This window comes from Tauraco erythrolophus, chromosome 7, assembly GCF_009769465.1.
Source record: "Tauraco erythrolophus isolate bTauEry1 chromosome 7, bTauEry1.pri, whole genome shotgun sequence".
Lineage (NCBI taxonomy): Eukaryota > Metazoa > Chordata > Aves > Musophagiformes > Musophagidae > Tauraco > Tauraco erythrolophus.
The window spans coordinates 19854945-19873221 of record NC_141471.1 but is presented as its reverse complement, the minus strand read 5'-3'; the positions used below and the strand labels follow the sequence as shown (position 1 = coordinate 19873221).

Below are 18277 nucleotides of genomic sequence, written 5' to 3'. Positions count from 1 at the left end.
GGTTTTAAAAAGTTTAGGCGTAAGTAAATGTGCAAATGGTAAGACAGAGCAAGAGGAGAATGAAAAGTGGAGGTGCTTCTGTATTGTTCTGTTGATAAATAAATATGTTTATCACAGCTTCAGGCTAGATACACTTAATTCTTAGCTCAATCAAACAGGAACCACAGCCAGATTGGATCCACCAAGGTGGTCCACAGCAGAGTCCATTGCATGGACTAGCAAGCAGCAGCTGGAACCAAGCTGCCATTATCCCTTTTAGTTATAGTATCTCAGCTTGACTTATAAAGAAGACAAAAAAAAAAAGGAAAAAAATAGAATGAACAACAGAGCCAAGAGTGAGCTAAATGAAAAGACATATGGCAGGCTCACTATAGAGAATTAGGAAAAAAGTCTAATCCTTCTGAGCTTATTGTAGAAATGGCTGCCTGCTGCAGGCAGTAGAGAGAATTGCTGCCTGCAGCAGGCAGTGGAAAGAGGTAGGGAACACCAAGGGGCAGCTTGTCCCCACCCGGCTGTAGAGGGAATGAGCTGACTCTGAAGGGTGCCTTGCTGACCTTCTTTTAGTGCAACATTAGGTGAGACAAATTGTCAATACAGAGCAACTACTAGTACCATGTTAACTTTTGAGAGGTGCATAATATATATGTGTCTGTGATACATACTGTGATACTTTCCTATAGCTAGGAAAATGTCTTTGTTTAAATCAGTACAGAAACGAGGGGGAAGCATGAGGTTTAAATTACAGGGTAGAGAGACAGACTGCAGACCTGACGTAATAGTTCAGTTTTGCAGAACCTTCTTCATGTGACTCCAGTGAGAGTTGGCTATATTTGCTCTAGTAAACTTAAAATAAATTTGGAGAGGCTTATAGAGTTTCCAGCACAGGATTTCCCACCTGTACTTGCTTGCCTTTAATTTTTTTAATCCCTAAAAATCTAAATTCCAGATTATGTTCATCTGCCATCACCAAAAGATAGGCCAAAATGTACTGCTGGTATGCAAAACATATATGTAATGTATGTATATGTAATGTTAATAGAATCATAGAATCATAGAATGGTTAGGGGTTGGAAGCGACCTCAAAGATCATCTAGTTCAACCCCCCCGCCATAGGCAGGGAAATCCTCCACTACATCAGGTTGCCCAAAGCCTCATCCAGCCTGGCCTTGAACACTTCCAGGGATGGCGCATCCACAACTTCTCTGGGCAACCTGTTCTAGTACCTCACCACCCTCAATGTAAAGAATTTCTTTCTTATATCTAACCTAAATCTCCCCTCTTTCAGTTTAAATCCGTTGCCCCGTGTCCTATCACTACACACCCTTGTAAAAAGTCCCTCTCCAGCTTTCCTGTAGGCCCACTTTAGGTACTGGAAAGCTGCTATAAGATCACCCTGAGCCTTCTCTTCTCCAGGCTGAACAGCCCCAACTCTCTCAGCCTGTCTTCATAGGAGAGGTGCTCAGCCCTCGGATCATCTTCGTGGCCCTCCTCTGGACTCGTTCCAGTAGCTCCACATCCTTCTTGTGTTGGGGACTCCAGAGCTGAACGCAGTATACCAGGTGGGGTCTCACGAGAGCTGAGTAGAGGGGCCACACTTCTTTTGATACAGCCCAGGATGCGGTTGGCTTTCTGGGCTGCCAGCGCACATTGCCGGCTCATGTTGAGCTTCTCATCCACCAGCACTCCCAAGTCCTTTTCTTCAGGGCTGCTGTCAATCCATTCTCCGCCCAGCCTGTACTTGTGCATGGGATTGCCCGACCCACGTGCAGGACCTGCACTTGGCCTTGTTGAACTTCATGAGGTTCTCACAGGCCCACCTCTCCAGCCTGTCAAGGTCCCTCTGGATGGCATCCCTTCCCTCCAGTGTGTCAACAACACCACGCAACTTGGTGTTAATATAATAATCATGTTGCAATGAAGCACTGCTCTCTTGGATGCTCGCTTGTGTGCTGGTTCAAAGGCTTTGCGTACAAGCTGCTCCACACTGCAAACACCAGCTGTTCTAACGAGGCGTGCTGCTTTGCCAGCAGTGAAGCTGTAGAGCTTTCTGTCCCCTTTATAGTGGTTCATTCGGGCTAGTAGTTACGTACTCTCTGATGCGGGAGGGCTGTCTGTTTGTTTGCATTTTTTTTTAAGAACTAGGGAGTTTGGAATAAGTAGAAGAGAACTTTATGGTACTTGTGCCTACCCTGAGGCATATCTGTTTCACTGCTTGCCTTGGATTCGGTAAACAGAGGGAATAACAAACAGTATGTATGTTTAGGGGAAGATAGTGTAGTCTGTACATAATCTCAAATCCCGTATGTGTCAGGCAGCCAGAGCTATGCTATTCCCTCCCTGTTTGTTTAGCTTGGCCTCTCAAATTCAAAGAGCTTCTGTGGAATTTCAGTCTTCAGGGAAACACTACACACATCCTTGTAGGTATAAAAATGGGCAGTGAGCTGGAGAGCTGATGTGTGAAAGTTGAGATAAATTTAAAAGAGTTATTCAGAGTCATGGAGGGTAGTGTGGAGTGCAGGGTGGCACCAGCACAGCCTGGCTGGGCGCCAGGATGTGTGTCACCTCAGTCCCTTTGTGAAGCACAGCAACTTGGGGGCCTGTGTTCTGCTCCCCCATTTTTGCCAGGGGAAGCAGCTGAGACTGTGATCAGGATTGGATATGACCACCTTTTTCTTCTGCTGCTGAATGTTTAGAGCAAAGCTAGGAGTCAATCGTGCTCCTTTCATTTTCATTGCTGATAGTGGATAACCACACTGAGAGGTTTCTGTCATGGTGCTTGCCTAAGCAGAGGGAAGAGAGATACTGATGGTGGTTCTCCGCCTGCCTTGAAAAGTCTTGTGTATCAGAGGCCTTGGATTTAGGAGATCTTGCAGACAACTCCATGCATAGGTCTCACTCCTCCTACGTTGTTTGTTTCTTGGATCAGAATTAGATGCTAGGTGGGATATCGGACTGGTGAGATGGCATGAGACCTTCATTGGCAAAAAAAAAGGTCCCCAAAAAGCCAAACCCAACCCAAAAAAAAGGAGAAAAGAATGCTTCTTTTGTAACACAGGTGTAAAAGCCGTCATCAGCAAACTGTCTTCCCATTTAGATTCTGCTGGGCTGAACTAACTCATTGCATTTAAGCAAAACCCCATTGACTCCATCATAAGCTTTGCTCCAGAGTGCTGAGAACGAAACCAAGTCCTGAGTTAGTGACAAACAATCCAGCCTGTAAGAGCTTCCCTGTTTTCTGTCAAGGAAATGGTTGTTTACAGCATTACAAGGCATTAACTGCTTAATTATTTCCATCCATGAAAGTATTATTAAGGGAATAGGAACAAAAGAGCTGTTATCAGGAACAGAAGGAACTTTGATCAGCAGTCAAGCAATAAGTTATGTCTACGCCACGTGAGTATACCTCACGGTAGCCTTCAAAATATTCTCTGGCTTTATAATTGTGTGTTTTACTGATGTTGTGTCTCTAATATTTTTTCCGCTTAAAAATTAGGGAAGCAAAGAGAAAATAAATTAATGTGATGGAAAGGTCCAATGGACCAATATTGTTAATAATGTAGAAAAATGTAGGATGACTGGCAATTTAGCTCAGTGGTAACTTGCACCTATCATTAACATAGACATTAACATTAATTCTAAGCTAAGCTAAACTTCCAGGCTTAATTTCAGTGAAGCATAGGGTGTTGCACCTCTTAGGAACATGGCCTGTGTTTATATAGGGGGTCAAACTGAAAAGGAACTCTTGTTCTGCACACTACGTTATAAACAAATATATGGCAAGTAATTAAACATGGGATAATACATGGCAAGTTAGACAAGGCTTGAGGGCTCTGATAAAGTAATTGAAATGGAAAGTGATGCTTGAATGGTTTGTATGCATTGTTAGAACCTACGAATTAAATTACAGCCTTGGTAATGATATATCTGTGCAATATTTATGATGTTGTGCTGATGTATTTTAAAATTAAAAGAAGATTCATTCCTCTCATGAAAAACTTTTTGTATGCATCAGACGTACTTGAAGACCCTTGCATATAGTGCCAGATGTATGGAGAACTAGTTATAGTATGTCTGATGTTCTGGGACATATTTTATTGTGCTAGAGTCCAATTACTGAAAATGTGCATCCTACTGGCTTGCAATTCATTGCAGAGAAACTGCAGTGAAATACAGTGGTCTTTTTTAACTTGCCTATTAGCATAATAATGTGACTTCTCGCTGCAGATTTGTTAGCCTGTAAGGAAGGACATAGATGGAAGAATATACTCTGCAACTGTTGGAAAGCATGTGTGACATGAAAGTCACACTAGGATAATTTGCTTGTGTTTTTTACTCTTGATGGTTTGAGTCTGGTTGGTCAGCAGACCTAAGCAGCTTTTTAACTAGGTCAAGTATATGCATCTATTCATTAAAAGGGGATCCCTGACTGGTTAGTTCAACCTGCCAAATACAAACCAGATGCTTCAATGGTAAATACTACTTTACTCCTATACTGCAAGAAACAAGCCCCTGTGCTATTTAAGTACCATCTCTTTTAGACTGTAAATACTATATTTTTAAGAAGACATTTTCGATAATCTGTGGTCTTTTAGGATGAAGGGATGGAAGGGAGGGAAGCATCCTTTCTGTTCTAAAGATTTTTTTTAAATGGCCTTCTCTATTATGCCCCTTTTTTAAAAAAACAAAACCAAAAAAACCCCAGCCTAATCATAATGGCTAGTGTGGTGTGCTGCAGAGATAACAATGAGATTGATTTATGGGTGCCCCAAAGTTCAGGGTAGTGAAGCAGCTCAGGTGCCTGGTTAATGAGTAGACAGCTTCCTCTCTCTAGGTGCTCTGTCGGATGGGAGGGGTTGCGCTTCCTTCTACCAAACGTCGCTACCAACCTGAGTATGTGAAAAGCTTCTAAGGTTTATAACTGCTCTATTTTTTTATGGAATTGTATGTACTGGGTTTGCTGAATAATTCTAGGTCTTCTCCTGTTCGGGAATTAATACGTATGTGTTTCATATTGTCACCTTTGAAAGGCACTCTCTTACCTAAATAAAGGTTGCTCACTGTTTTATTTATGGCTTTCCCCTTTGTGAGTCTCTCTTGTACTTCATTCCATAACGTTAAGTCTCTTTCTATACATCTTGTAGGCACACATTAAAAAACGGTTGAGCGATTGAATCACATAGTGTTGCACAGTTTGTGACTGGTTGACATGCCAAGGAGGTTATTTAGTGACTAATTTCGAAGGGGAGGAGAAATTGCAGGCTTGTCATGTGGAAAAGTACTTCAGTCTATTGAAGCAGCCTTACTTAGATGACCGGATAAAGCAAGATGGCCTGCCCCTGTTGTGAGCAGAGGGAACAGGAACATTTTTACTGTTTCAAAACCTTCTCCCAGAAGGCATGGATATACAGATTATTATACTGTAGACTGAGGATTTAGATCCAAGGCTGAAAACAAGAAGTGCTTTATTAGAAGAAGTGGAACCAAATGTTCATCTTACTGCTGTAGCCGTACAGGTGATTTCCTTAAACAGTAAGTGGCTTTAATTATTTCAGAGCAAAAATCTTATCAAAGATTGTTTTATTTATCAGGTAACAGTTGTCTGAGAGTGTAGTAAGAGTGCTGCTGTTTTTAATTGTAGAAACAAATACTCGGAGAAGATCAGGGTAGCTGAAGAAATTATGCCTGAGAGAGCAGACTGTAGGTTTTCGTCTGAAACTCTCCTCTCTGTTTGTTTGCAAGATCCATCTTCAGCATGCACATTGACTTAAAGGCAAGGTGAAGCAATCAAACATTATTTTTGATATTACCATTAAATTTGTTTTGTGGTTAGCTTAGAATTTTATGGGTCTGTTTTACATTCAGTAAAAAGTGAACTAGGTATTCTTTGTTTTCCCCATGGGAGCTTTAGGATATGGTATGAATTAAGTTTATATGTAGTCAGGGATATAAAAGGGCATACTGAGACATGTAATGTACCTTGAGGTAAAACATTTGGATTGCTGTAGGGACTGGGTTTGTGCACACGTGTGCATTAAAGATATAGGTATAAAATAAGGGACAATAATGTTAAGAATGTGTTTGGTGCTCTATCGCATGGAATGGGAAGTGATTCTGTGGCTGAGTTTCAAGCCAGTGTATGGGCAGTTAAAATATGGTATCCTAAAAATTCTGCTCCTGAGGGTGAAATAGTGTGTATGCCATAACCTTTGTGTACACCCACCCAACTGTCAGAAAGGTATGGAGACTGGATGTCACAGTGACATTGAGTAGCATGGCGCTGACACCTGATGAAGGTTCACTCAGGATGCATCCTTTCTGGAGGGTCATGTTTATGTGCTCTAAATTCCACCTCCGAGGATAGTGAACATCATCTTCTGGTTCTCCTATTTTGTTCCTGTCAACTCTAGCCAGCTGAGCTTGGCAAAAAAAAAAAAAAAAAGCCTATGAACATACATACTGAACGACTGGGTGGTTTCACCATCACAGACTCATCCTAAGAAACATCTTCTATTGGCTGATTGCAGAGTTGTTGATCAGGAGAAAGAAAACCACATAGAATTAAGAGCATAAATGGAAGAAAAAACCCCAGTGATTCTCTTGCCATATCCATAGGTGTCCAATTAGGTATTCTGTTCTGGTGTAATCTGTCACTAGAACCAGAAAATTGCAGTTTCATAGATGTTCTGAGTTTTTAGCTCAACTCTTCTTTCATCGTAATTTTACAGCTGGGCATATACCAAAACTGTGCAAAAGGAGCTGAAGAACTGAACCCTACATGTGTGCTAAGAATGGGAAGTTAATTATAATAAATGCTGAGATTTCTCAGGGTGTTCTGCAACTCTTTGTCTGGAAGACTATCCAGGAAAGAACAATGGAAATATGTGGGACATGTAAAGAAAAGCTAGCTGAATCGTGGAGTTCGCCATTCATGGGAAGTTTGATCATTTGAAATCAGTTTTATTTTGGAATTACCAGCATATGGTTCACATAATGAAAATCAATTGTGAACCCTGGAAGCTCCTACAGCCTTGTACTGTGGAGGCAGGCTCAGCTGAGGCCAGGTCTCCAACTTAGCCTAGGTTAGCTGTTTCATGGTCTGAACTCTCTCTTTTAGGCATCAGGGGGCCCATTCTTAGCTAATATTGCCAAATAAACTTCTAGTCTGGAAGCATTGCTGAGGAGCAATGGACATTGAAATCCTTGACATGTCTTACTACTTCATGTAGAAGATCACCCCAAAACTGCCACGTACCCACTCTGCCAAAGAGACCATGGAAGAGATAGGCTCCCTACCCCAAGGCAAACTTTGACAGAGTTGTGCCAGGTCTGTGAATCTGGAAAGCCAAAGCTCTATAGGACTCCAGGGATGTCTGATAAGAAATAATACCAGTGTTTGCCTAAAATCTGCTGGGTGTTTTTTTCCAACTTTTGTCTTTACTGATGTTTTTACCAAATGTTTCAGCTCTTTTCGATTAGCATTGTCTGCTGAAAGTATTTTTCATTGGAAAGTTCCTGACTAGAAAAACCTAAACATTATGCTAATGTGTTTGCAGTTTTCAAGTGTGGCGTTGGGCAGTTGGAGGAATCCGCAGCTGCAGCCAGCCTGTTTTTTTTTCTGCAATGACCCAATAGAATGGGGAAATTTATAGGAAATAAAAGGCATGCTATGAGAAGCCAAGAACAAACAAATGTGACAACCTCTCAGTGATGTCTGATAGCATAAAGATTTGGCTTCAGAGAGATAGTCGTGATACAGATACTTAAAAATTTTTATTTTCAGACTGTTTACCAATTCTGTAATTTTAAGTGCACTATTTTGTATTGTAAATTATAGTATTTTAGAAATATTAAAACCATATGACAGTTTTTTTGCAAAAGCAGATTTGTGCTTTCAGCTATCCAAACCCAACCTGAATGAACGATCAGTCGTGACAAAAGTGGTATCATACAGTGCAACTGCTAATTAAACTGAGCGTTTTGAACAATTAGTACAGTAAAGCTGTCAATTTATTTTTATGAGGAAAGAACAAACTAATGGATTGTATTGTTGTTGGATTTCGAGTTCTTTAATTAAGTCTTTCCTGGTTAGAGAGTGAAGAATTGCCTCACTTTTAAAGAGGATTTTGTTCTGATGAGAAATTTCCATAAAAGGTCTCTTTACAGACAGATGAATTTATCAGTATGGTATCAGTTTGTATAATTTTTGTAGGTTTTTCATCAAAGACTCTCCAAGCTGTCAATAAAATTCTTTGCAGGTGTCCCCTGTTTGCTGTTGGGTGACCCAGCTTGAGGAGCATAGGTGCAGTTTTCTCAGGAAAACACGGAGTGTCAACAGGAGAGTAAGAAAAGTAATAGCTTTACATGCCTTAAAGGTGAATAATGGAGTCTGCTGGGGACTTCAGGGTGTCTCCGAGAGGGTGCATGGATAACCTCCATCTAGGAAACATGCTCCATGTAGGTATTTTGACAGGCTGAAGTCCTTGGGGCAAAGCCAGTTGCTGTATTCTCTATTGGAAGAGCAATGGGAAGGGCTGCCAGGTCAGAAGCTCTGGCCTACTTTTCCATTTGCCTATGTTTTGCTATGAGATGTTAGCAGATAACGGTGTGAGTCAGGCTGGACCTCCGGTATCCAGCTGCATGGTGAGGTGAAGGTTTGGTGTGGTGCTGATGAATCAGTGGTAGGCTTAGTGCCTGGTGCTAGCTAGCATTGCGCTGGTATGCGTGCAGGCATGGCTCCGTGTGCCCTGTCTGGTGTGTGCCACAGGTGCAAATGATGTGTTGAAGGCAACTGGAGAGACAGAACTAAGGATGGTTTCTTTAGTGTGACGTGCCCATGTTGGGACAGACCACAAGAGTGACAAATGAGCTAGGACAGCTGTAACAAATTTGGAATAAAGATCAGCCTAGTGTTGTCTTAGTCCTGATGATGGATGACAAGACAGACTGGATTGAACTGCAGAAATCACCAGCTGCCGAACCAGTGAAAAGCAGCTTGTTCTTTGCTATCCATAAGGCTTATGATACCACAACTCTGTCCTTCTTTCAGGGGAGCCATGCTATTCAAGAGGCTAGGAGCCACCACAAGCTTTGTATTCTGCTGTATGCAGAGATGCTGGGTCTGCCCACTCGTTATGTGAGCTAACAGGAGCAAGACTCTTTGTAAGATCATCTATTTGGGTGGATGGATAGCTGGTTTGCTACATTTCTGCGTATAGTCATTTTCAAGATACAGCAAGTTATTGAGTATACTAACTAGTTTTGAAATAAAACTGGTTTTATATGATGTTCATTCTTTAGCATATAGAAACAAAACACTCTTCAGTGTCTCTATTGCTCTTTTTTTTTTTTTTTAATAATCCAAATCTGTATCTTCTAGGTTTAAGTGTTGTAAGACTGACCAAAATCCTCCACAGGAGATCTTTAAAAATAGTGTGATCTTTTTTACTAAAGAAAGTGAAAGATTCTTGGTGATGTCTCTTCCCCTCAAATGTTTTATACAGAAATTGTTGCAAACCGTTTGCCATATTTTAACCTAAGGATTGACAAAACAAGTTTCTATTTTGAGGATGTGAAGTCTAAAGGCAGTAAGAACAAGGAAGAGCTATGTGCTAAAGAAAACCACACCCTCAGGCAAACGTATTGCATGGCTGCAGTCAAAAAGCACATGATCCTATGCTGCTTCTTCCTTTTGCCCTCAAAGCAATTGCCTGTGATAGCACCTAGTATTTAGCGGCTCAGATAAGCCCAGTATCCTCTCTCTCTGTCCCTGAGTCATGCAGCTGAAGTTCAAGAACATGTGGCTCAAGACAGCCTGCATACTAGAGTGTTTTCCTTGAGCAACATGGGGGTTTTGTGGTGGAGAACAGGAAGAAGGAAAACAGCATAGAAAGTGGGGTATATATGAGAGAGAGCCATGTGCCTTGAATATCGCACAAAAGATGTTTAGATGAGAAGCAAGAAGAGACCATCACTCACGTTTTTGAAGTTGACATTAGTAAAGAATGGAGATTTTGGAGAAGAAAGAAAAGTGGAAAGAGATAAAATATTGGCCAGGTGGCAGAAGACCCTGTAATCCAGCTGGTAAGCCTGCCTGGCTCCCAGTCACCAGCTGACATCCCTGCACCTGCCCTGGGCACCCTGGGCTCTGCGGATCTGGCTGCTCTCCCCTTCTGCACGCTCCACCCAGGGGCTGAGTCACGGCTTAAAATAGAGGGTGAACTTTTCAGGAAGGGGCTGTCTGCCCAGACGTTAGTGCCCTGCCCAACCCAATGGGGTCTTGATTCAGGCTGTGTACTCCAAGTGCTATTTTAAAGCAAAAGTAAATAGCATTATATACATCTGTGCTCAGACACAGGGGTTTGCGCAATAGCTCAGCCCCATATTTGAGCTCCTCATTTCCATTTAAAGTATGGCAATACATCAAGGTGGAAAGTAAGAATTTTTCTTTGACAGATTTCTTTGACTTATGAGAAATGAACCATCATGTACAGGAATATGAAGTCCAGAAGTTAGGGGAACTTAAACCTGTTGCTTTCAAAGCTTCCCATGGAAATTTTCTCCTCTTTACAAGGTAATATTGGAATTTTCCTCTCACTGCAACCCAGCATATCCCAGTGTCTATGGTTTCTGTGCCAGATACTATTATTTCTGTTGTAGCCTTAGCTGAAGCAACTAAACAGGGCATGGTATAGCTTGTACAGTAGAAACCAAGGGGGATTTTCATTCTTGGGGCTGATGTCTCAGTGCAAAACATCTATGGCTTCCTCTCCTTGGAGGCACAATCCCAAAGCTCCTCAGAGTCAGTAGGAGTCTTTTTGTTCTGCTGGCCCAGGTCCAAAGTCTGAACACACAATACAGCTCAGTATATTGCCGTGTTTCTTCAAGCCGATAGAAAACTATATGGAATGCCCACTGGTAATTTTATTAATGCTGTTTAGTTATATTTTATTTTAAATTCCAGACTACAGTAATTCTCTGCGCAAATGAAAAAATTATCCCATGTTCCCCTTTGGCTTGATGACTTTCGTCTGGCTCATTTATGACCTATCCCAGCGTGGTCCTTTGTTCTGTTACACTTACTTATTAGTGCTGCTGCCACAATCAGGTTATCTGCTTTCTCCTTTCTGATACCTGATACTCCAGACTTTTGATCTCTCGCCCTGGGGAACGTCATTTGTAATTCCCAAGTGCGGAGCCTGCTGTGATTAGAACTGCTATTGTTTATGTACCGCCATCACAAGTGCCTTACCAGTGGAAAAACCTGTCGTGAGGCAGGAATAGAGTATAATTTCTTGCTTCATGAGCTGTGGATCACTGTAACTGCAATGCATCCAGTCATATTGTCAAAGCAAGGAGTGAGAGGGGAGAAAAATGGTGAAGATTTCAGATCAGCAACTTCCGCTGCACGTTAGCGTGTACTGTGTAACTTCAGGAACATGTAGTTGGGCTTTCTACAATCCCCTGGAAGTGATAGAGAAGCTGAAATTGCCAACACGACTTTTAGGAGTTGTGATTTTTTTCTTTGTAGTTAGTGGAACCCAGCTGACTTTTTCATCTTCCTATTTATCCACTTTACCCTAACGGCACCGGAGCAGGCATATGATGCTTGCCAGAGGGACAGTTTCTCCTGTGTCTGCCATTGACGGTGTTCAGCCATCTAGAGAGGTCATTGCTGGGTAGAGTGAGATACTACAGACTCAGGAGCACATGTATTCATTGCAGGTTTTTTGCTAATGCCTCAGCTAATAAGCACTAGTTATGTTGGTGTGGAATTTTTCCCTTTCTTTTCCTTACTGCTCATTCCTTACTGCTGGCAGTTGCTGCTGCTGCTTATGAAACTATGATAAAATATTTGATGACTTTCTGAGTGTGTGCTCTACAGACTGTCTGAAGGTCTGTTATCCTTGGTTGCAATGAAGGGAACCTGTGGCACGTGTTTTATAGGGGCTAACTGTTTTCATGCAATTTGAGTGTCAATAAATGTTTATGTGTAACTGTCCTCCTATGCTTTGTGTGTCCTTTTTGTAATAAAGACCACATCACATTATTAGCAAAAAGCTAAATCCTGCACTGAAGCAAATGGCCAATTAGTTTCTTGTCTAAGGACTTCAGGCCTATTTGTGATGCCAGAGCACCAGTGTTTTCTTCCTTCTTTGGCATCAGTGAACTCTAGCGTGTTTCTGATCAATAAACTGCTGAAGTCTATCGCTGGCTATGTGTGCTTAGAACACCTGGCACTGAAACCCCCGATTTCAGCTTTGGTAGCTGAGAATGTCAGATTAGGGTAAGATGGTATTTGCCCAAGTAAAAGCATATTTAAAACTCTCATATTCCTTTAATGTGCAGCCCATGTTAAAGGCTGTTTATAGGCTTTATTTTCTTTAGGCACGGAGGTCCCATAGTGTTTTATTTATGCAGACAACAAATTGTTTGGTCTTGAGGGTTTGGGTTTTTTCCCTTTTCTTTCTGTAGATGTCAAGATCAACACAATCCACATCATGTTTTGTTCATTCAGTAATTTTTTCTCTTATATGTTTTTCCTTTTCTTTCCAGATGCAGAGGGAAATTGCTTATACGGGCCGAGATGGCCCAAGTGCTTCCCGTCCCGGATCTGCCACGCACCCTCCGCACGTGATGCCCAGCTCTCCACCCTCTACCCCAGTGCCCCACTCCATGCCTCCCTCTCCATCCAGGATTCCCTATGGTGCGGGCCGCCCCATGGGTGTGCCAGGCAATGCCACCATCCCCAGGGACCGGCTCTCCAGTGTGCCAGGCTCACGCTCAATATCGCCCAGCCCAAGTGCCATTTTGGAGAGACGAGACGTGAAGCCAGACGAGGACATGAGTAACAAAAACCTTGCCCTGATCCGAAATGAGGGTCTGTACGGTGACCCCTACTTGTTTCACGAGGGCAGGATGAGTGTGGCTGCACCCCACTCCGGACACCCTCTGGACGTCCCCGATCACATTGTAGCCTATCATCGCAGTGCCATGAGGTCATCGAGCACTTACTGCAACCCCTCTATGCAGCCTGAAATGCTGGAGCAGTCCTTGTACAGACAAAAGTCACGAAAGTACCCGGAGAGCCATTTGCCCACTCTTGGCTCCAAAACGCCTCCCGCCTCACCCCACAGGGTGACTGACATGAGAATGATCGATATTCATCCTCACCACAGCGCTCACATCCCCCCCCACACCATCCAGCCTGACAGGTCTTCCCCCAGCCGCCAATCCTTCAAAAAGGAGCCGGGACCACCAGTGTTTGTGGACGCGAAGGCACGGAGCACCCTTGGCCTCCCGGGCATGGCCGAGGTGGTGCCCTCCCCAGTCGACAAGCAGGCTTTTGGCCATGGATCACCTGTGATGCCCAAGGACAAGGAGACAAGGTAAGGCGGAGCTGAGGCTTAATTTATGCAAAAGAGAAGCGCTCCTAATCTGCGCGTCTTGTGTCGTTTAACACCCAGGGGACGACGTAATGTGTAGGAGGCTGCTGCACTGGGCTGCGGTGTTTATTAGCCGTCTGTCAAGGTAGTTAGTAATTTAGAGGAGATGCGACACCACCCGTTATTAATCTGAAAGTATTGTCAAGCCATGATGAATCTCTAGTTATTTTCATTTGTGTAAATTTCAGTCATTGGAAAAAATATAATAAAATAAAATGATTAACTAGGATTTTTCTTTCCAGACAACCAGATCATGTTACAAGAACAAATGATGTTCTGTTCCTGCTAATAAGGGAATATATTTCACCTCCGTTAAGAATGACACTCTGATATTACAATTTTGGTTCTTTATGGAGTAGAGTTTTTCTCATCTAGTGTTAGGAAATGGGAAGAATTTATCATTACTGTCTTATCTCCTGTAAAACATGAATTTACATAAAAATAGGGTAGTTGTTTATAGTAATGTTCCTCAAGGGGAAACTGCTGAGAAGAGCAAGTCTGTCCCGGGGAAGAAATTGAAACACGAATGCTGTTCCCATTGATTTTTCCAGCATCACAAATAGTTGGTGACCTGACTGTTAACTTTTGTGCGCTGACAATGATGACAATGATCTCTCCTGTCTTTTTAAGGACCAGATTTATGCACAGGTCTGTGAAGGCTTCTCCTGCCATAGACCCTGCCCTAGGAGAGAAAAATCGTTACTCTGCCAGTTGGTTGCTGTGTATTTGTATGATTTGTGCTTATCTCTAGCGTATTGTTTGTGCTGTTAACTTTTATAGAGCTCTTTAGGAAAGTGAAGATGAATAGCTGGAAAATGCTGAGCTCACAGAGGCCAAAGGTAACTGCTGACTGCCTTCACCACTGAGGAGATACAGAACTTTGTATAGACCCCAAACTTCCCTTCTACCTGAGCAACTTGCTCAACAATTAGTTGCCTCAGACCACGCTTGGCCAGAAAAAAGAATATGTTGTCAGACCCACTGGTGGGGAGAAAATGGAGGACAGAAAAAAAATCAGCCATCCGCAAAAATTACAGGCTTATAGCTTGGTGATTATGTTGACACAAGGGTATGAGTTAGGGTAAATTACAGTCTAAGGTCAGTGAAACGTGATTTATATCTATTTATTTCCAAGAAAAAGATGCAGGTACCTGAAATTTCACTTCAAGCTTCAATTATTACAAATAGGAAATAATTTGAACTATATTTTTCAATTCTAATCCAAGAGATAGCTTTCAGATCAAAAATTTTACAAGGTTCACGTTATGGAGTTGAAAATAAAGGAGGACACCAACTTTTCAGTCTGTGCAACTTTCTTTTTAGCCCCTGGACAACTCATCTGTTCACTGAGCTACACAGATATGCACAAGGCTGTGTATCTGTGAATATAAAAAGAGTTGACTTTACAGATATTTCTGCAGCTCCTTAAGGGGAGCTCTGCACCAGGAGTTTTAGTCCTGGTCGCACAATATATCTACAGTGATGAAAACAACATTTGCATAATTACACTTCCAAATAAATACATGACCTTAAAATTCAGCATAGTATGTATTAGTCACATGGCACTGAAAATATCATTCTGACAGCTGCCCTTATGGGTTGTGGGTTTTTTAACCTCGAGAAAGTGTGACTTTTTAAAAAATAATTGTAAATACCGAAAGCAATTAATGCAAATTGGTGTGTTTTCTAACCACTGTAATATTAAGAATTGGATTTGAATTCTACAGATATAAAATGCTCTAAGCCTTGTTTTATCTTTGTAATCATTTCATAAACTTTGAAAGCAAATGCTGTTGAGACTGTACTAAACTGAACAAGGAACACTAAGTGTATCCAGGCTGAGGTGCTCTTTTCAGGCTTCAGCAGGGGCTGAATTGTTACAAGGTTGTTATGAACACCTGAAAGGTGATGTATATAATGTCCGAAAAGTATCTTCTACCTTCTTGTGTAGGACTTACCCATAAGCAGCACAGCTGGGCTTGCTTCTGTAAGCAAGAATATTTTGGGATTGGAGACATGGGGTTGAATGAATCCTCTTCCAGGCATTGTGAAAATTAGGTGTACGCCACCCTGTCGTTCACGTTATCCACTTGCTGATGACTGTGCAAAGAGCCTAAAAGCCAGGCCGCAGAATTTGCATGGTGCGTGTGGTCAGCCTGCGTGCAGACGGTGCCAGGCGTCGGGCAGCAGCAAAAGGGCAGACTGAGCATCTGTAAGGCTCGGGGATACTGAGGAGGGAGGTCTTTTGCGTGTGTGCACTGTGACAAGGGAAAGTCCCCAACCTGATTCATTCAGGAGTGGATTGAGGACCCTGCAAGCATTAAAGGCATCATCTCAGCACTGTTGTTCCTTCAGTCCCTAGTGGAGTGTGCTGAGAACAAAGAAAACATTCCTTGTGCCATCTCTTTGTGGAAATTACCTTGAAGTAGCACTGTCACAACCTCAGGACAATGCACAGTTTAAGTCAGAGAAATTATTAAAATGGATAGTGACAATGCCAGAAGTTAAACTGAATCTCTCTTCCCCCATTAATTCTCCTTCACTTTTTCCAGTCTGGGGCTGGAATGGGATAGATATATGTACTTTACCAGAATATGTTGGGTACTTACAGCAGATCAGACCTCTCATGGGCAGTATCCTGGTTATATTGAAGAAAATGGGTCTGTTACCTTTGAAATGCTAAATGCAGCAGATTTGGGTCTACAAAAGATGAAAATCAGTATTTCCAATCTCTTCTTTTTGAGTTTCCCATTTTAGTTTTGCATTGTGGAAGCCAGTCTCGTCAAGCCTGTTAGTTAATCCAGAGTTGAGGGGGATTTAATTGCTTCGTGTAATTCTTTCTTGTATCTGTTTTATCTCAGGTGTTTTCAAGGTAGCTACTTCTGTGGTATAAAGCATTGAATAAATTCTCACAGTAATTAGTTTGCCAGAAGAGTTCCATATAAAGCTCTTTTACAACAATGAGAGGAAACAAGTTTGTGGAGATTTTAAAAAATAAAATATGTTAGTATTCGTATGCACAGAAGTATTAGAAGTTGTAACAGGTTGCAGTTAATCTTTGAGGGGTCATCATCCCTTAAATCTGAGGTTACAGGAAGAATGAGTAAATTTTTGTGAGTGAGCATGAGTTGTTTAACCAGTAATTTGCCATCATATTTTTGCATTGTCCATTTATGTAGCTTATGGTGGACAGTTCTGGAGGTTACTACAAGCAAAGCAGATGTTTAAATGTTGATAAATCGGAAAAGAAGCTGTTTACCCAAAATGCAGTAAATTATATGTCATTATATTAACATTCTTTGCATTTAAAATACATGTTGTGTTGCAAAATTCTAGGTTATTTGATAGTGTCAAATATGTATATAATAAATACTGCTACTTACTGAAATACAATCCTTAGAATAGCAAAATAGCTCTATACAATATTTTTCCTCCAAAAAGCATTTCAGGAGTGTACTGTGTTTCTCATCTGCCTGAACACAGCTTTTGTCGTCTCCTTTTTCTTCCACATCAGTGAGAAAAGATGATGGTAGAATTGATCAAAAAATGTGACCACATTCATGGCTTGTGGCTTGCAGTTCAAGACTAAGTGTAATGGCCACGTGTAGGTTGTTGAATATTTTTCCCATCACAAAACCACTTTATTGTTTGATATGGTAATGTATGGATGGACTCTCTGTGCATTAGGAAAAAACAATTTATACTCTGTGAAGCCATTGACAGTGGGAGACTCCATCAGCAATGCACTGAAACTTGTATAAGAAAGGTGGACTTTGCAGATATACTCTCTCATACACTTCCCACAGGGTGAAAATTGCACCTTCCTTTCTGAAAGATGTTGAATAACAAGGGAGAAAAAGACAAATGCAGATGACCAACAAAGGATGGAGGAAAGACGAACTGTACTTCAGCTTCCTTCTGTTGGAGGAACTGTTTGTAGGAAGATGAGATGCAGGCTCTTGGATAAGAGTTGTCAAATAGTGTCACAGCTAGCAGTGCTTCAGAGCTTCCCTTTTCCCTTTAGCTTCAAGCTGTGGAAAGTTTGCATTTAACCTTATTCTTAGAAGATTGAAATATTCACCTGTGTGTATCTTTCCCTTGAGAGGAGAGCGGAGTACAGAAGAGTTCTGCTGCTCTTTGTGTCACACCTCTCGTGGGTTAGGCTGACCCTCCCACACAGCCGGTCACTCCCCCTCCCCCACCCCCAGGAATGAGGGAGAGAATTAAAGGATAAACGGGAAACCTGTGGGTTGAGATAAGAACAATTTAATACAGATGATTTAATACACAGTGTAGGTGCTCACCACCCCCTCTTATCCACAGCCCGTCTCGTCCCGAAGCTGCAATCCCGGACGAACGCGAGGCCCCAAAATAGAGATGGGCAGAGAGAGAGAGAGAGTACTCCGAGAGTGGGAGTACTGGGAGAGAGAGAAAAAGAAAGAAAAAAACAATAGAGCAAAAGTGCAGCAAGCGCAAAAGAGCAAAAGCGGCGAAAGAGCCAAAGCGCAAAAGCCCTTCTGTCCGGCTGCCCCTCACTTTTATACTGGGCATGACGCTGCATGATATGGAATACTAATTGGCCAGTTTGGCCCTCAATCTTAAGTTCCACCACAAATCACAAGGGGAATCGTGTCCCCCTTGTCCCAACTATGCTCCCCCCGTATCCCGCCGTGCTTCTGCACTCCGGCACACTGAAAAGTCCTTGGAGTCTCATGTCCAACGACAAACATCAACTTGCTATCAGCATTCTTCTCAGAGCGAGCCTCTGAGTAAAACCAAAACATGGAGCTCTTCTAGCTGCTAAAAAGAAGAGCTAAGCCGGTCCCGGCTAAAAC

The 18277-nt window shown here is 42.1% G+C and overlaps 1 protein-coding gene across 7 annotated transcripts in view; it reads left to right on the top strand.

Moving 5' to 3' along the window:
- The window catches only part of KIAA1217 (KIAA1217 ortholog), a 255715-nt gene that overhangs the window by 190736 nt on the left and 46702 nt on the right, over window positions 1-18277 (top strand). For all 7 annotated transcript variants that reach the window (XM_086614399.1, XM_086614402.1, XM_086614401.1 and 4 more), the window contains one exon: window positions 12553-13385. In XM_086614399.1, the coding sequence (XP_086470525.1) occupies window positions 12553-13385 (833 nt within the window). Of the gene's footprint in view, window positions 1-12552; window positions 13386-18277 lie in introns of those variants that run through there.